At 53.0% G+C, this 17,247-nt stretch overlaps 8 protein-coding genes across 8 annotated transcripts; 5 read left to right on the top strand and 3 right to left on the bottom strand.

Moving 5' to 3' along the window:
• The first annotated feature begins 2,665 nt into the window (after positions 1 to 2,665).
• Positions 2,666 to 4,738, top strand: BDZ83DRAFT_2835 (putative TOS1-like glycosyl hydrolase-domain-containing protein). Its single transcript, XM_060502150.1, has 4 exons — positions 2,666 to 3,143; positions 3,211 to 3,734; positions 3,794 to 3,966; positions 4,020 to 4,738. Exons 1-4 carry the CDS (start codon positions 2,904 to 2,906, stop codon positions 4,481 to 4,483), a joined length of 1,401 nt encoding a protein of 466 aa, XP_060371800.1. The 5' UTR covers positions 2,666 to 2,903; the 3' UTR covers positions 4,484 to 4,738.
• Positions 4,739 to 6,590: 1,852 nt separating this feature from the next.
• BDZ83DRAFT_564032 (NmrA-like family protein) lies at positions 6,591 to 7,734 on the top strand (the record flags this gene model as incomplete). Its single annotated transcript, XM_060503601.1, has 3 exons — positions 6,591 to 6,767; positions 6,862 to 7,051; positions 7,148 to 7,734. 3 exons carry the CDS (start codon positions 6,591 to 6,593, stop codon positions 7,732 to 7,734), a joined length of 954 nt encoding a protein of 317 aa, XP_060371799.1.
• A 1,080-nt stretch (positions 7,735 to 8,814) lies between these two features.
• Positions 8,815 to 10,711, top strand: BDZ83DRAFT_736674 (Peroxin 13, N-terminal region-domain-containing protein; the record flags this gene model as incomplete). Its single annotated transcript, XM_060513005.1, has 3 exons — positions 8,815 to 8,893; positions 8,942 to 9,442; positions 9,494 to 10,711. The coding sequence occupies 3 exons, from the start codon at positions 8,815 to 8,817 to the stop codon at positions 10,228 to 10,230; spliced, it is 1,317 nt and encodes a 438-aa protein (XP_060371798.1). The 3' UTR covers positions 10,231 to 10,711.
• BDZ83DRAFT_2811 (uncharacterized protein) lies at positions 10,561 to 10,894 on the bottom strand. The gene has a single exon (XM_060502133.1). It carries the CDS (start codon positions 10,858 to 10,860, stop codon positions 10,693 to 10,695), a length of 168 nt encoding a protein of 55 aa, XP_060371797.1. The 5' UTR covers positions 10,861 to 10,894; the 3' UTR covers positions 10,561 to 10,692.
• A 630-nt stretch (positions 10,895 to 11,524) lies between these two features.
• Positions 11,525 to 12,465, top strand: BDZ83DRAFT_746161 (B-cell receptor-associated protein 31-like-domain-containing protein; the record flags this gene model as incomplete). The annotated part of the gene is made up of 4 exons (XM_060513220.1): positions 11,525 to 11,545; positions 11,652 to 11,737; positions 11,826 to 11,975; positions 12,090 to 12,465. The coding sequence occupies 4 exons, from the start codon at positions 11,525 to 11,527 to the stop codon at positions 12,463 to 12,465; spliced, it is 633 nt and encodes a 210-aa protein (XP_060371796.1).
• A 795-nt stretch (positions 12,466 to 13,260) lies between these two features.
• On the bottom strand, positions 13,261 to 13,737 carry BDZ83DRAFT_746160 (uncharacterized protein; the record flags this gene model as incomplete). Its single annotated transcript, XM_060513219.1, has 3 exons — positions 13,261 to 13,337; positions 13,402 to 13,467; positions 13,530 to 13,737. 3 exons carry the CDS (start codon positions 13,735 to 13,737, stop codon positions 13,261 to 13,263), a joined length of 351 nt encoding a protein of 116 aa, XP_060371795.1.
• Positions 13,738 to 15,147: 1,410 nt separating this feature from the next.
• On the top strand, positions 15,148 to 15,631 carry BDZ83DRAFT_746159 (uncharacterized protein; the record flags this gene model as incomplete). Its single annotated transcript, XM_060513218.1, has 3 exons — positions 15,148 to 15,188; positions 15,272 to 15,407; positions 15,509 to 15,631. The coding sequence occupies 3 exons, from the start codon at positions 15,148 to 15,150 to the stop codon at positions 15,629 to 15,631; spliced, it is 300 nt and encodes a 99-aa protein (XP_060371794.1).
• A 244-nt stretch (positions 15,632 to 15,875) lies between these two features.
• Positions 15,876 to 16,750, bottom strand: BDZ83DRAFT_596448 (uncharacterized protein). Its single transcript, XM_060506858.1, has 2 exons — positions 16,419 to 16,750; positions 15,876 to 16,334 (listed from the first exon to the last, which is right to left on the bottom strand). Exons 1-2 carry the CDS (start codon positions 16,537 to 16,539, stop codon positions 16,033 to 16,035), a joined length of 423 nt encoding a protein of 140 aa, XP_060371793.1. The 5' UTR covers positions 16,540 to 16,750; the 3' UTR covers positions 15,876 to 16,032.
• Positions 16,751 to 17,247: the final 497 nt, after the last annotated feature.

Here is a 17,247-nt window from a genome sequence, read left to right as displayed (position 1 = left end):
TGTCGAATAAGCATTCAACACGGCGAGAATAGAGTGCGCAAATGCAGATGAAAAGTTCAGGGCAGCCAATGGAAACGGTCCGGGTAGGCGTTTCCGCTAATGCAGGAACAGCGAACGCCAAAGTCGTGGATGGTTGGCGATGATTTTGACTTTCAGTCATCAACGGCTTCCGGCTTATGAAAGACGGCCTCGCTTCGGATTGCTTTGCTGTTTACTGCCAAATTGCCTGGCCATCAATCATCTTCCTCTGATAGCCTCGCTCATATCATCACCGACACAAGGGGTCTGGTCAGGCTGTCCCTCTTTTTGCCTTGTCACAGCAGATTGCACCGAGTCCCACGACTGGACCTGCGGGTCAACGACGTCAACGTGGTGATGGAAAGAACCAATGCCGCGAGACCGCCATGTGGCACGACGGGTCGCAAGGGACAGTCGGTGGAGTAGGCAGATGAGCGGTTTTCCCAGGTTTAGGCTTTTTTTGTTTTTTGTTGCCTCGGAAATTTTCCTTTCGTCCCGCGGCATGTTTTGTCCAAGAATTTTTGCTTTTCTGGCCAGCCATATTGCGACTCGGGTTGCGACTCAGGCAACTTGAGCAAGCAAGGCCGTCCGTCAAAGAGCGGATCTAGAACGGATCAACGGAGCCGGGTAGCACTCAGTCTTAATGAGAAGGAGCAGAGGGATCGTCGTCTTCATCCTCGTGGTGCCGGAGGTTGGAACGGGTTGAAGCGCAAAAGTAAGACTAAGAACCACTGGAGGCGAGGCCCAACCCGTCCTTCCGCGGTGTCGCGGCATGGGTTGGACGGCACGGTGGTGTCGGGATGGTGCCTGTTGTTGAAAGTTGTCTGCGCGATTAAACATCGGATGAGATGGAGCGTTCTGTGGATTGAGTGATATCGGACGGGCGTGTTGATTGGGGCGATATGAGGATTCCAGATGTCACTGCCGTTGGGATGAACCCATGTCGAGCGAGGGGTCCCCGTCGGACTTGAGATGGGGACACACCTTGGAGGACACCGGGCGTACACCAGGGTAAGCTTGAATCGCGCTTGATCTTGCTTGTCACCTTGTCAAGGTCAACACACACAGACGCAGCAACGCCGGCGCTGTCACTGCCACCCCCAAATCCCCCGAAAATTGGCGGGGGTGACAACCCCTGGCGATGAACTGACTGAAGTCAAATTGAGGAGGGCTCGAGAGCGCTGCAACAGCACCTCTCAGGCTATCTTTGACGCTCTCCTTCTGGTGTGTTGCAATTGCTGACCAGCGAGGGTAGGCTTCAGTAATAAGCCTGAAGTGGACTAGTTGTTTGTGAAAAGCAGCAGCAGATGTTCGGAACATCGTCTTTGTGCGAACCTGAACTTCTGAAGAACGACAGAGCGGGTTTCTGGGGAGCCGAAATGATCCCCCAGCCTCGAGCAGCAATGCCGAGGCCGTCATCTGATCCAAGTGTTCTCGAGGCGTGGCAAACCCGGGGGCATAAAGTATTCTTCGTATTGCTCTGCTGATCTATCGCGACCGGTCTGGGCCTATTTCTTGCTGGTTTGGCATCGTCCGTCTCGTTGCCCTGTCGGGCACAAGTTGGCGGCATTGTTGTCCTTGAATGTTGCATTTGGATCCGTGTCGTGCTCAAAATTAAAGCCCAGAACGCCGAGGAAGTCTAGCTGGGCGTGCCGGACGGTGGTTGGATGTCTCTCGCCAAGCCTCATTGAGAAGAGCGAAACGGCCTGGCTTGGCCCTTGGCGTTTACGGTGACTCTCACATCACCATATTCCGGACGGCGTATGGGTGACAACAGTCCGCTCAGGTGCTGCAGCCGCTGGCCGTCGTCAGAATGCAACACGGCACCGACAAGTTGACCAACAGAGGTACGAAGGGAGCCGCGGGCGAAGCTGAGGGAGAAAAGTATCGTTGCTGGGCCTGAGGTGAGATTGAGGTTAGCTCCGTCCTCCCCTGCCAATAGCTGCAAGGTACGACCCCATGGAGAGCCAAGCCAGTGTTTCATAAAAATCAAGCCCGGATTGGTCCATTCTGTTCTGTTTCCCTCTTTCGCCCAATGATTCAACGGCTTTTTCTGTTCCTGGACTCCTCCTTCCTCACTTGCAGTCTGCAGAGAAGGAAGGAGGAAAGGATGGATGGGAGAAGGCACTTGCCGCAATGAGGCGTGTAAATATCCAATTCACCTTCAAAAACCAAGGGAAGGAGCGACTGGACCCCCCTGTAGGTTGGCTCCTGCCCAGAAGCAGGTCCGCTCCTGCCCATCTGCTGTGACCTGCTGGCGCTGCCCGTCTGCCCACCAGCGTCCGTACTCCGTACCTATCCACCGGGGCGAAAATCCACCCACCTCAGATTGGATCCTACCCTTCTCCATCCACCCATTAACCTTGTTCCCCGAGATGCGCCTTCTTGCGACTTCCTCGTTTGCTTAGGCCGATTTATTAACTCAGCCTTCCCACACTCACCTTAACCCAGAACTCCTCTTCTCCTGTTTTTCTCCCCACGATCCAGTGTTAAAACATACAACTTCGACCTGCCGGCTATCGAATAGCATCGACTCTCCTTCCAAGAGACTCATCGTCTCAAGTCATTCCTTACTCACGCACTCAACCCTTGGTCTCACTTGGTCCTTGATTCAGAGACAAGACACGCCACACCGTTGAACAGGGTTCACTGAGTACATCAACATTCCTAACAGACCCAGTCACACCTCGCAAGTCGAGTCAAAGAACAACCTGGGCCCTATCCATACACCACTGGGACATTCCTACATCACTTTTACCAGCCACTTGCGATTCTCTTCTGAGGCCGGTCAAATACCCAGAGGAACTCACTCCAATTTCCCAGCAAAGCTCAATTTCTGAACATTCATTCCAACCATTCTTTTCGAGAACGACACTAGAACAATCATGAAGTCTTACACGGTTCTCATGCTGGCCTCGGCCGCTGTTACCCAGGCCATTCAACAGTGCTCCGGCACGGCCAAGGAAGAGGGTGGTAACTGGTGGTGCGGTGCTGTTGATCAGATCTTGTATTCCAATGTCGGTCACCCTGGCACTTACAAGGCTGTCAACCACATGGGTGATGATGGTTCTTGCACCTTTGAGGATGTTGCTTTCTCAGGTCCCCTAGCCCCTTTCAATGAGGAGGTAAGCCTTTTTCTCTCTCTAAGCACCATCCACTTACACGTTCGCACAAGTACTCACAAAATGCTAGCTTATGCCTGTCTTCCGTGGTCCCATGCAGCTGAAGCAGGTCGCTATCTACAGCCTGTCTTCCAAGGCCAAGCGCTCCCCTGCCGCTTCTCACGTCCACGCTCGCCGTCATGGCCATCACGGTCACCAGCACCTCCACAAGAGATCGGTCGAGTCTCCCAAGGAGGAGCCCAAGGAGGAGAAGCGTGGTGAAGACTGGGTCGTTGCGGAAATCGACGGCAAGGTCGTGTCCTGGATCAATAACTACTTTGGCCCTACCCCCGCGGCACCCCCTGCTGCTGCTGCGACCCCTGCTGTCGCTCCTGTCGTTGCGCCCAGCCCAACTCCCACTCCTTCTCAGCCCCCTGTCGCTGCTGCTGTTCCTCAGCCTGCCAGCTCCAAGGCTGCTTCAAGCTCTGGCTCGGGCTCGGGCTCCGTTAGCGGTGACTACGAGCGTGTCGGCTACTACAACGCTGATGAGGGAGTTGCTGACGGCATCGTGTTCCTTGGCAACTACGGAGGCCAGCTCTCTGGCAAGTTTGACAAGTAAGTGCCACTTAAGATGATTCTTTATACATGAGTCACAGTGTACTGACCGAGAACAGCGTCTTTGGTAACTCTTTGTCCTACCTGAATGCCGCCGGCACTGGTGGCGCCGCTTCACCCGAGGTCTTGAAGCCGATCACCCTCAAGTCCAACCAGGAGTTCCTGATCGCCAGCGACAAGTCATGCGATGATGGTGGCTGCGGATACTCTCGCCCTGGCTCTGTTGCATACCGTGAGTATTTCATAAAATCTTGTTCTGCCTTTCAGTCTGCTTACACATCTTAGACGGCTTCAAGGGTGAGGATTCAGTCTGGCTCTTTGAGCTGAGCATGCCTCTCGACGGAACCACTGGTTTCAACGCCGACATGTCCGCCCTTTGGTTCCTCAACGCTCGCATCCCCCGCGTTGCTCAGTACAGTACTTGCTCCTGCTGGCCTGCTTGTGGTGAGCTCGACGTTCTCGAGGTCCTCGCCACTGGCGATACTAAGTGCAAGTCAACCATCCACTCCAACGTTCCCGGCGGCTCATCCGACTACTTTGATCGTCCTACTGGCGCCCCCGCCAAGGTCGCTGTTGTCCTGGATGGTGACTCTGGCCAGGTCTCAGTCAAGATGTTGGACTCAAGCGTCAACTTGAGCTCTGGCATCACCCGCTCTCAGGTGGAGGGCTGGCTCTCCGCCGACTCCGTCTCGACCGCAAGCACCGGCGGCAAGAGCAACAGGGTCTCCTTGTTTGCTTTGTCGTCTTGAGTGTTTCCACGTTTTTGATTTCTGCTTGGATGGGATTCCAACAAGTACATGATTTGCATATATGGGATTGGGGGTTTGACGACAACTTTTACTTCTTCTTCTTCTCGCTGGATTGAGCCCAAGCAAGATTTTTTCTTTATGCATTGGATCTTCGGCATCCGATGAATTGAGACTTTCTTCTTTTTTTCTTTCGATATGCGAGGGTGCTAGTTACTCTCGCCTTTGGGGGCAAGGGGATTGCGAAACGACATTAGACGGCGTCTAAGACGAAGATACCCACCGGCCCCGGAAAAGTGCGCCCTTTTTGACGATTTTATGGAAAGGAGGCTGGAGGATTGGTTTTTTCTTGCAAGACAGTTCAGCCAGAGGGTTTTCTCCCAACAGGGAGGAGGTACCAATTGATACCAAAATTTTCAAAGTAAACAAGCGTGGCTTCAACTGTGCTCATGCTCAATGTTACTCGTGATATACTTTTCAATGACTAAACATGCCCCTTCCAACTAAAGAACATGGGGGCTCAAAGGAAGTCACATGTCACAGCTTTAGTCCCCGGGGGCTGCACCTCGTGGAGAAGTCCGAGCTCTGTGGCTTTCCCGCTGCAGACAGCTCACTCGCGCCACAAGCCACAAGTTGTCCGGTACAGGGCAGATGACAATCGCAAGAACAGGCGCGGACGTGTGTGTGTCTATGAGTTGTCATTGTGGCGCGAGACCAGGGGATTGCAAACAAACATCTGAAGTCCCTTGCAATCAAGAAGTCGTTATCGAGTCGAATACCTATAGTGGTAATTGCGTGAGTGTGGTCCCGGTCGTTGCAGGAAACTCCGGAACCCGGGGCGGCGAGCGAACGGACATCCGAACCGGTTAACCCTCCGTGCGCCTGACAAATGTACAGAAAGAACGTTGCCCTATGCCACGCGACTCGCACTGTCGTTTTTCAACATGTTCATGGCGAATGTGGATTCCTAAAATTTCCAGCTTGTTCTCGTAAGACTGATAAACCTTGAATTACAATGATAAACTTGAGAATATTCAAGGCGCGCGCTATGCCCTATGGCCCATCTCGCGACTTCGCTTTCGCGGTTTGGGGGAATAGGATGACAAGTATGGGCTGGAAGCTCGCGGATCCTTGATGGGGGTGCAATTCTCACAGGCGCGGGCGAACCGCGAAGCTTTGTAAGCTCCCGCGCGAGAGGTCCGGGGTCTTTTCCCCACCATGTTTCTACGGTCTACCTCACTTCCTTACCTCCCTACGATTACACAGCCAGCGTAGCAATCATCTACAGAGTACGGAGTATTCATTGTCCATACGCGTACAGAACACACTACTCTGTAGCCTGTAGAAACTCGATTAAGGCTACGCTTAATCCGTAGCACCAAAAATCTATACATGGTGAGCATGCACGGCTTGCGGGAACACGTACAGCTTTTTGATTTGTAGTTGTCCAACCAAAAGGTAGCTTACACGGCTTTCCCCCATCTTGGTAAGCCAGATTTCGCGCGAAGTTTCAGTACGATAGACTTTTCTAGATTGTAAATCGACTGTATGAGGTACATACCAAGTCGCCGCTTACATACTCATGATAGTGTAGTGAGGTAAGATGGAGAGGGGAAGGAAGTCCTTTCAACGGTCCAGCGCGAGCAAGTATGCGCGCGGGCGCGAGGTCCACCAGCCTTGCGAGACCACTAACCTACCGGGACCCTTCAGTACGGGACGATCCTGTGGGTGAGACGGAGGTGCATGATGATGAGGGGTTCTCCCGCGCGCCCTAGCTTTACCTAATCTGGTAGCTTATGTCGAGGTGTGTCTAGCACCATGTACTTCGTCCATGTCCTGAGACATATGCGCCTTGGAGGAGGGGTGGGCAGAGAGGTTCATGAGTGTCATTGTGTATAAAGACCGGACGATCGCTTGTCTTCATTGACGTTGATTCTTGGAGAAGATCATCAAGCTACCATTCCAATAGCTCTTCAACACTTACTACTCCAATTCAATCGCACGATTAAGGTATTTAGGAGTGTGATGCTCGAAGACGAACACTACTTAACTGACACTTGTATAAAACAGATCACCACCAAAACAGAAAACCCACCCAATACACACGAAAATGTCCAAGAAGATCATCACCGTGTTCGGCGCCACGGGCGCTCAGGGCGGTAGCGTCGTCAACATCTTCCTCAACGACGCCAAGCTCAGCAAGGATTGGCAGGTCCGCGGCGTCACCCGCGATGCCACCAAGGACTCGTCCAAGGCTCTCGCAGCCAAGGGCGTCGAGGTTGTCGCTGTAAGTCACTAATCTACTCTCGAGCGACTTCGTAGCTTTGGTGTGATGGTATTGAAATTGGCATGCTGACGAGTGCTGTGACTTCAAAACACAGGCCGACCTCGGTGACAAGGCTTCGCTGGCTGCCGCTGTCAAGGGCGCTTCGGCCGTCTTCGCCGTGACCAACTACTGGGACAAGATGGACAAGGAGCTGGAGATTCAGCAGGGCAAGAACATTGCAGATGTGGCTCTGGAGGCTGGCGTCGAGCATTTCATCTTCAGCTCTCTCCTCGACGTCAACAAGCGTACGTAACCTGCCTGTCCACTCCCAAGAAGATACATGCATCTGTCACGTTTTGCGAATGAGGATCCGGGAAGGCTAACATGTCACGCAACAATAGTATCCAAGGGCGCCCTCCCCGACGTGTACCACTTTGACAGCAAGGCCGCCGTTGAAGAGTACATCCGCACGACCTCCCTCCCCGCAACCTTCTTCCTCCCGGGCTTCTACATGGCCAACCTCCCCGGCGGCATGTTCCGCCAGACGCCCCCCGACAACGCCTGGGGCCTCAGCCTCCCCGTGCCCGCCAGCGCGCCCATCCCGTTGTTTGACGCGGCAGCCGACACGGGTAAGTTTGTAAAGGGCATCGTGCTGCACCGCGAAAAGGTGCTCGGCAAGCGGGTGTACGCGGCGACGAGCTACGTCACGGCGGGCGAGGCGGTTGAGACGTTCAAGAAGGTGTATCCGGAGGCGGGCAAGACGGCGCGGTTCAACGAGCTCACGCACGAGCAGTTCAAGGGCGCGCTCAAGGGCCAGGGGATGCCGGATTTCGTGGCCGAGGAGATGTTGCAGAACATGAGGCTGCTCGACGAGTTTGGGTACTATGGTGGGGAGAAGCTGGACGAGTCGCATGCAATTGTCGAGGATACGTTGACAACGTGGGAGGAGCATGTGAAGAATGCCAAGGCCTTTTCTGGATTGGCGTAGGTCCTGGTCTACTACGTTAGATTGACGTGTTAGCTTGCAATGAGTAAAAATAATCAATGAATGAATTCATGTTAGTATTTTTTTGATTACTTCTGTGTTTGAAAGTCGGATTCAGTGTCGCACATCTTATCTTGGTGAAAGAATTGAAGCGCAGATCAATTTGGTTCGCGGCGAGATGGCATGTCAGTGCTAGTAATGTAATGCAACAGCTCTGCAGCACGAATAGTCGATCAACAAATCCAGCAAAGCGTCAACTTCCCAAACAACCGGGGAAACCCCAGATTCAAGGGTCTTAGAAACGGTAAAGCTAATGCGAAATGGCGACGGGAGGGACGACAAATTTCCCCAGGGTGCAAGATGCCTCGGCCCAAGGACGTATCTGCGGCACGGCAGCGGCGAAAAACATGAAGGTTGCGAGGCCTGGGCCGCCCACGTCGGAACGTGAAAGATACCGAGGCAAGAATGGAAGCCACTGGACGCAGAAAGGAGGAGCGGGACCCGCCCGTCCCCGACCCCATCTTTTTGACATTCTGCGCCTCCAACCGCTGACTCTCCCAAGTCTCCCCCAAAGACCAAAGTCTCCAGTTTCCTCTGCTCACCTCATCCACCTCACTTCACTGCCAATCGCCAAGCACGAGCCTCCGGGGTCACTTGCCCAGCACTGTGACTACGTCCCCGTCCGCCGCGGCCCCCCATTGTTACTCAGGTGCATTACGCTGCGAGCCCAACTTGTTTCCGCCATCCCAGCGACCCTCCAGCTTTCTCTTACCCGTGGGCCGTTCCCGACTCTATCTTCCCCTCTCCTCTCTCCATCACGTCGCAAAACGTCGTTCGAATCCTCATTTTCGCTGCATCTCCCATTGAGGTTGATCGTCAGTTCAATCCGACGACTTGGTCGGTAAACGCCAACCTCCGTCGCGCATATCCGGAGCCCAGCGTGCAGCAGCCGACAAACCAACACGACTCGAGAAAATCGCCACCGGCTGCGCTCCCGATAGGCGGATTGCGAGATAACGCCGAGCGAGCGACCACCACCACACAGTATCCAAGGAAAACTTCTTCCTCCCGGGAAAAGTAATTATGGCTTCCCCTCCAAAGCCCTGGGAACGGGCCGGTGCTCCAACAACAGCTGCCTCAAGTGCGTTGAACACCACAAACGGTCCTTGACCGTCGCCAAATTAACACATTTTGCTAACGACCACTCTAGTCACACCCATGTCTGCCGCATCTATCGCGACCCCGACACCGGCCACATCCCTCTCCGGTGGTACCCCGCCCGCCGTCCCCGAACGACCTGCCTCTCTCGCCTCCGCGGTTGACCAGAACGCTGCCGCTTATAGCAGAGCAGGCTTAGGTGCGGCCGCCAGTCCCTACGGCTCATACGGCGGCGGTGCCTACTCTTCTCCTTACAGCAGCCCATACTCAAGGATGGGTTCCTACGGTGGCTACGGCGGCGGTATGTACGGTGGTGGCATGTATGGCGGCGGTTACGGCGGTGGCATGTATGGAGGAGGCATGTACGGTGGCGGTATGGGCATGGGCGGTATGGGAGGCATGGGAGGACCCAATGATCCGAACAGCCTTACCAACAGATTCAACAACAGCACGCAGGCGACATTCCAGATGTTGGAGGGTGTCGTTGGTGCCTTTGGAGGCTTCGCCCAGATGTTGGAGAGCACGTACATGGCCACACACTCAAGCTTCTTTGGTATGCCAACTGCGTCACATGAAAGCGAAATATGACTAACGAATATCACAGCAATGGTGTCAGTAGCAGAGCAATTCAGCAATCTTAGGGATACCTTGGGCTCGATACTCGGTATCTTCACCTTGATGCGTTGGATCCGCACCCTTATCGCTAAGATCACCGGCCGCCCGCCTCCAGCCGACGCGACCGCTCTCACCCCAGCAGCCTTTGCCAAATTCGAAGGCCGGTCGCCCATCGGCCCCGACGGTGCTCCCCTGGGACCCCCCAAGGCTTCCCGCAAGCCGCTCTTCTTCTTCCTCCTTGCAGCCTTTGGTCTCCCGTACCTGATGCGCAAGATGATCAACACCATGGCAGCATCTGCGGAGGAGGAGGAACGTCGCCGCATGGCGCTGGCCAACGCGCAACAGCCCTTGGACCCGTCCAAGCTTGATTACTGCCGGTTGCTGTACGACTACGCTCCTCAGCCTGGGAACGCCGTCAAGGACGTTGATATGGAAGTGCGCAAGGGCGACCTCGTCGCTGTTCTTTCCAAGAGCGATCCCATCGGCAACCCTAGCGAGTGGTGGAAGTGCCGCGCGCGCGATGGCCGTACCGGGTATCTGCCGTCGACCTACCTCGAGGTTATCAAGCGACCTGGTCAGCCTCTCGCTGCCATCAAGGGTGCACCTAGCGACAGCAGCCGAACCAACTCGCTCACCGGCGCCGCTCCCGAAAAGGGACCGGAAATCAAAACGAAGATTGGAGATGTTTCGCCCGAGAGCTTCCAAAAGAGCGTGTTCTACAACTAAACTACATATAAACCATCCGTCACGAAGGGCGACCTATCTGGCAGGAACGATAAAGCGGTGTGACGAGTGATGCGGCGAGTGGAGAGACGGATTTTTCTTTGTAGGGTTTGTACGATGTGGTGCCCGTTTGGGATATTTGCAAGTTCGTTTAGGACTCAAAAGCTGGGCGTTCAGGTTCATGATCGCGTCCCTTGGTAGTGGGAGCGGATGGAGTGACCGCTTGGATATCATGGCCTCAATTTGATGTGTGAATACACAATTCAAAGCCATGAGTAGCGGTAGTGTAAGCGACAGGACTCTTTACTATCAAATATTAAGTATCAAACCATTTCTATCGTCGTGCATATTGAGAGAAGAAGAAGAAGGGTGAAGTCTAAACGCGATGAGATAACACATGTGACAAAACCAGCATCTCTGTGGCACTACACTACCTGCGAAGCCTTGGGCGGGTTCTGGACCGGGTTAGTTCGTCAGACTATCCGCTTTTGCACCCCTATCATTCCATGTCTGGACGATTCCACGACTGACGTCACATGGGATGACAAGCGTCAGAAGCCAGTCGTACTCCAGACTCGTGGGTATTGGATGCCAAATATGCTGCCATCTGGTGGCAGCTGCCGCTACAGCCATCACTGAACACTTTTGCGGACACCAAAGCCATTTGACGGGCTTAGCTGAAAGCCCGCAAGCCGCAGCACACCACTGAAGAAGGCCTTAGAAAAGCTGCGTGCCTGAGCTCCCCCCAGTGGCTCCCTCCGCAACCCTTTGGAGGGAGCGTGCACGAGCCACCGATGACGTTGTTGACTTACGTCTTTTTTACGGCTGTTCTAGCACTGCTAGCTGCACCTGCTAGCTGCTCCCAGCCCTGTTCTCCCGCCAAGGTCCCTCTCCCGTCCCGGCTACGTAAGGGTTCCTCTCATTAAGTTCCATACGTAGTACCTCACCTTCAGGTGCTTAGGCAGTCGTCAAAGAGGATACTTGTATTCACGTACCTGCCACCTTTACTTGTCAGAATTACCGGACCCCATCGTCACCCTCACACCCATCCTACAAAAGGCCAGCTCCGCCCAGCCCGTCAACTGTGCTCCTACAAATCACAGCCCCAGACACCAAAATCTACCCTCGCCAGGAACGACACCCAACAAGAACACCACCGAAGAAGTCAGTTTGGGCTTCCAAGTGTTTTCCATCGCACGACACATCTCTCCCTGTATCTACGGAGAGCACACGACCACAATCCCTTTTTTTCTAACTAGCTATCCCGGGAGCTGAAGCTTTCCCCGCACCAGTCAAGATGACTCTCTACTACACTCTCGTACGTCTACTGCACCCGACTGCAAGCTGCTTCCTCTTTCGCCATTGGCGGAATGGATAGCTCGCCTAGCCGTTGACAATGAATGCTGACTCTCTGTGTGTCCCAGGTGTTTATGCTGCTCATGGCGGAGATGGGGCTTTTCATGCTCCTTCTGGTGCCCCTTCCCTTCGCCGTCAAGCGGAAGTTGTTCACGTACGTTCCTCCCTCTGTCGACCGCTTCTCTACTGCCGACTCTACACCGAGCTTTCCGAACCGATAACTAATGTACACTTCTCCGCAGCTTCATCTCCGAGAGTCCAATCGTGGCAAAAGTGCAGTATTGGATGAAGATTACATTCGTCTTCATTCTGATTCTGTTCATTGACAGCGTCAACCGCGTTTACCGCGTCCAAGTCGAGTTGGCGATTGCCACTGAGAATCAGAACAGCGGGTACGTCTCCTTTGCCCCTCTTCCGGCGTTCCTGAGACGCTCCCTTGATTGAGCACCACAATCAAGCTCTACAAACTCCTTAGTGTATACAATGCTAACAAGGATATCCTATAGCGCCGCCGTCATGGGCCACGAGCGCCTTGAGGTGCAAGCCCGCAAGTTCTACTCCCAGCGCAACATGTACCTTTGCGGCTTCACCCTCTTCCTCTCCCTCATCCTCAACCGCACCTACGTTATGATCCTTGAGGTGATGCGTCTGGAGGACAAGGTCCGCGGCTACGAGGGCACCAAGGGCAACACCAAGGAGAGTGAGAAGCTCGCCGTTGCCGGTGACGCCGGTGAGATCGCCAAGCTCCGCAAGCAGCTCGAGGAGAAGAACCGCGACCTCGAGACCCTCAAGAAGCAGAGCGCCGGTCTGCACAAGAGCTACGACGAGCTCTCTGACCAGTACGCCTCCACTCAGCCCAAGGGTGACAAGAAGGCACAGTAAATCAGCAAAATGGATACGGATATTTGATTCAATAAAATGATCCTGCAAGAACGAAAGCGCCGCCTGAGTGCGGCTTAAAAAGGGGTAGTGGGTGAGCGACAGAATAGCTCCGGGTTGTTTGCCCGTTTCACTGGTATAGAGGCGTAGGTAGGAAGCCTGAATGGCGTTAAGCTATAGCTTTAATAAAGCTTCTCCTTGTGACATCATTCATTCTACACTCGTGCTCTCAAAGTGATTGCTGCTCCGAGGCACCTCGTTACGTCGGCCGAGCAGAAAGACGTATTCGTCCCAGCGGCTGGGTCCTGGATGATGTATAAAATGCTACACGCCTTTCATATTCCACAGAGCTCTAAGCAGCTGGCACCGCGAGTTCAGAGGCATGCTCTGGTCGTAAGGGAAGCCCACGAACAGGTTTTATGCATCGATTTCATCTGTCAATCACACTGCTCCAGTGCTCCCAATCCGCCAAAGCACTCTCTCGTACTGGGTGGGCGTTGGCATCATGACGTTATTCACAGGAATATCAGTACTAGTTGCCACGCGAAGCTACAGGATGCTGATATTGTACGACGCATTGAAATGCATTGGGAATGAAAACATTGCTATCAGGTAATCGGGCCACTTATGTAAGTCCCGCTCTCTCGGCCATGACAAGCTTCATTGCCATGGCTGCCTGGGAGGTCGCGCTCCTCCGCCCCCCATCCCCCAGGAAAGATTCATAGGAGTATAACACTGATTCATAGGAGTATAACACTCGTAATGAAAGACCTGGCTGCCTGGAAACCCCCGTTCCATCTAGAAAGGCTCACAGCCCTTGCAAGGGCCTTGGAAGTTGGCCACGGCTCCGAGGCAAGCGACATCAGCGAGGGGGTCTACATCGAAAGTCAGCCACATGTCTCCGGCATCGTCTGCAAGGATTTACATAAGGGAGCTTACTCAGGAAGAACTCATCAACAGCAGCTCCACAAGCCGGGATAACGGCCGCAAAGGCACCGATGCACGCTATTCCACCCCTTCTTGTCAGCTATGTATCTCGTAAAGGTGTGGTGGAAAAGGGGACTTACACCAGACATCGCAGCCTCTAGCCTCGTGACCTCTCAGTTTGGCAATAGCGTTGTTGCAGGCGCCGAGGTTGTTTGAGGTCTCGCACTGGTACTGCCTCTGTCTCTTTGCCAGGGTGGCCTCGACGGCGTTGGCGTCCGAGGGGACGGCGGATGCGAGGGGGAGGAGGGCGGCAGCGAGGAGGGCCACGGTGTTGATGTTGAACTGCATGGTGTAGATTGAGGATTTAAAGATTCTAAGAAGAGGAACAGAACAGTGGAGAGCTTGCTCGGGATTTGTTGGGAGAAGTGGACTGGATGATTGGAGGTATCTTGGTGAAGAGTTGTTGTTCATGGTGATGAACAATGTCGTGTATTAATACATCTCGAAACTAGACACGGCTCACACCCTCTCGCAATCCAAATCTTCTCAATTGCCTTACCAACGAACATCGTATACGTAAACTTCAATAACGAGGACTTGGCGACTTGGCGATGATCCGACGAACAGGCTCACGAACTCGTGTTTAGCCGATTGCTTGTGGGAGAGCTGAAAGCATGAGAGATGAAGCATGAGAGGCGAGGCTTCCCAGTTGCTTGGCAAAGAACATCGTGGGCTCGTGAAGCCTTCACGGCACGGCGGTACGGCGGTGCAAAAGTTGAACCACCTCGGGTATATTGCTTTAACCCGGACTGTAGAGACCCACGGGAGGCTGAAACTATCCTCATTCGGCAATCACTCGTGTAGTCCAATCTAGAGAATATTCAACTTGTCATAAACTTTCCGTAGAGTCCGACTCGATATTGGTGTTTGTCGACTGTGCCTGACACAGGTTCCTGGTCAACTCTGGAGTTGTCGTTGGGTCTCGTCGTACGGTTGTCGTTAGTACGCTCTTGGCGATGGGGTCTCGGCCGAGTTACCATACACCAGAAACGGTCGACAACTTGGGTCTAATTAAGGTTACGAGTCGCGGTTAAATGCCATGAGGAAAAGGCTAGGAAAGGCTGGGGGAGACTCGAGGAGTTGTCAACTAGTCTAATACTATAATTGATTAACAAGAAGAAAGCTCACAGGTGACTTTTGCTGACTTTGATTGCGCCACGGTTGATCATGGCCTCTTATAGGACCCCAGTCTATGCAGATCAATGGGGATACTGGGAATTTTGGGAAAAAGTTGGTATCCGCTTCTGGCTTTATCAATCTCTAGAGTCCAGTGTAGATAAAGATAAGAATTGTGTGGATAGTGGATTTCGGGTTCGCGTGGGATTCGGCTTGGCGCGTAAAAGTATCGTGAATCATGTTGCTGGTGTCGAAGGGCTTGAAGCGGCCGCTTCTTTGCGGCCCTTGGGTGACGGACGGACGGAGTTACGAGGCCAAGAAATTCGTTCAACGAAATCATGCATCTTGGAGTCTTGGAAAGTTGGTGGAACATCATGCCTGGATGAAAGGTGGGAAGTTGGTGCAAAGAGGAGAACTTGGTGAAGAGATGCTCTAGTTGATGACTTGTATAAGATGCTTGACGATGCCCGTCTCCTCGAAGAACAGTCTTCTCATAAGACATCATCCTCACTCACCCAAGAATCTTGTTTTCGCCAGATATCTCACTCACATTTCAAAATCCAACCTTTCCTCACAATCAAAATGAAGTTCAACGTCGTCAGCCTCGTTTCCATTGCAGCCTGGTACCAACATCCCCCTCCTGAAAGAATCTTTCCGCACAGCAAATGCCCTTGAATTAAGAAAGCTAACGATGGGAAAACCACAGGGTGCCGCTCGCAGCAAGTCAGTTCTCCTGCCACTGCCAAATCTCCAACAACGGCAACGCAGTCATTGCCGCCATCAGACTCTGCGATGCCGTCGGCGGAACTATCTGCTACAACTCTGCCGGCAACTACAATGTCGTAAGTGAAGCCTGTTTGCCATCTTTCTCCCATACAAATTGTTCTTCTTGTACTTGGCTGTGAGAAAACCCATGATGCTAACCACAATCGACGATGGGCAGTGTAAGACGTCAAGCCAGTGGACCGAGCAGCAGTGCAGGGACACGTTCCAGGGCATCAACCAGCCGAATGAGAGATTCAGGGCCGTTTGCACTGCTTACAACGGTGCTGGGTGCCCGGCTTGATTCGTTCAGTCGTGTACTTATTCTCATGTGAATGGGAGGACTGGGGAAAGTTTGATCTTCTAGAGGGCTTTCTCCGTGAACCGAGTGTCATCATATAGATTAAGAAGAAGAAAGTTCTTAGCAATGATCGAGATGTTCTGTTCATGGTAGAGGAAGACAGAATGAGTGACTGTCTTTACCACATCCTGTGGTAACTCTTATTCACAATTCACATAGCTCATCAAATTACATTGCTATGTAGGCACAACGACGAACGCTAGAGGATTGACTTCGACTATGCTTTTGCTACTTATATACGCTTAACGGAACGAGTAGGGACGCTTATTCTACACCATTCCTCAATGATTTGGCCAACTAAAGTACCCCATACATACTCCTGGACATCTACGGACCAAGTTCCTTCAACTTGTCGAGGTGCCCACACTAGCATGATCTCGAAATCTGTAGAAATTCCGACACCTCGCGTCCTCGCACCACGTCACGTTCTTGAACTGGATGTCATCGACTAGATTGTGAGACGAAGGATCCAAAGCCTGGTACCACTGTGAGTTGCAAGGCTCCAACGCCTCGGTCGTAGACATGCGCCGCCGTAACACGCGCCTGTGAGACAAGGTGACACAGCCATCGTGTTTACTACAGCGCGAGAACTCGCTATGTATGTATGCCGTGCCGTCTCCAGACCACCGATCCTCTCTATGATACTCTGCCTTGTGTGATCAGTACTCGTAGTCAACTTTCTGTCTTGACCCAATGGGACAATGAGTGGGGGGCGGGGGCTTGGGCTTACGAGGGCAATCGTTCGCAGACGGATTCCAGTTGAACGGGCCAGCAATGCACTCCTGCTGGATTCTCTCCCTCTCGTTCTCATCGACTATGCAGATGCAACGAAATGGCTTAAAGCATGCCATGGCATCATTTTGACGAGGGCCTTCCTCTGGGAACCATGGGCAGGGCGACTGCCTCCTCTGCGTCTCCAGGACTTGTCGAAGATCGCTGGCAAGTAACAAGGATCCCGGCTGTGCTCTAAGCTTGGATGCGGGAATCTTTACATGGGGCCCTCTTGTCGAGACCAATCTCACTGGCCCACGAAGCGTAGCCAGTGTCGAAGCGGTAGATGTCTGTGAGAAGGCGATCACTTCAAGACAAGCGGGGGCAAGTTAGTTATAGATATTCGCGTACCAGAAAGGTTGTCCGGAAAGTTCTCATCTACATTGAACTAGAAGGCGCAGCATATATTTAGCTTTTCCATGTCTATGGAGGCTGACACTCAATGTCAGAGAAACTCGAGTGTGATAGTCAAGTGATGTAGCTTAGGCTGACATGGCGTCTTAAATTCTATGGCTGCCACTTTTACTGTTGCCCTTGGCAGTCTAAGTCTATAGCCATATATTCACGATAGAATATGCCCATGAAGCCCTAGAGCAAAGGCAAGGAGTTGGATAACAATGAAGATAGGCCATTGTGGTGAAAAGAGCGAGACATGTGGAATACCGGATCTATTAGATTAGGAAAGCAAGATCGATGAGTTGTCCGCCGGAAGGTGCGTAATGAGAAGGAGCAGCCCAGTGATGTTGTCTCCTTCCCATCCCAAGCTGGCAAAAGTTCACCTGGTCCTC

Source organism: Colletotrichum acutatum (assembly GCF_030867785.1).
Source record: "Colletotrichum acutatum strain CBS 112980 chromosome Unknown BDZ83scaffold_1, whole genome shotgun sequence".
Classification (NCBI taxonomy): domain Eukaryota; kingdom Fungi; phylum Ascomycota; class Sordariomycetes; order Glomerellales; family Glomerellaceae; genus Colletotrichum; species Colletotrichum acutatum.
Note: the sequence above shows the minus strand (reverse complement) of the source record. Positions and strands in the feature narration are given on the sequence as shown.

Bases quoted from the DNA above. Each gene is read 5' to 3' on its own strand.
- BDZ83DRAFT_2835 (XM_060502150.1), top strand. From the start codon at position 2,904: ATGAAGTCTTACACGGTTCTCATGCTGGCCTCGGCCGCTGTTACCCAG. The intron at 3,144-3,210 runs GTAAGCCTTTTT...ACAAAATGCTAG, and splicing joins TAGCCCCTTTCAATGAGGAG to CTTATGCCTGTCTTCCGTGG. The intron at 3,967-4,019 runs GTGAGTATTTCA...TACACATCTTAG, and splicing joins CCCTGGCTCTGTTGCATACC to ACGGCTTCAAGGGTGAGGAT.
- BDZ83DRAFT_2811 (XM_060502133.1), bottom strand. From the start codon at position 10,860: ATGGCTGTAGCGGCAGCTGCCACCAGATGGCAGCATATTTGGCATCCA.
- BDZ83DRAFT_596448 (XM_060506858.1), bottom strand. From the start codon at position 16,539: ATGGCATGCTTTAAGCCATTTCGTTGCATCTGCATAGTCGATGAGAAC. The intron at 16,335-16,418 runs GTAAGCCCAAGC...CACACAAGGCAG, and splicing joins GTCTGCGAACGATTGCCCTC to AGTATCATAGAGAGGATCGG.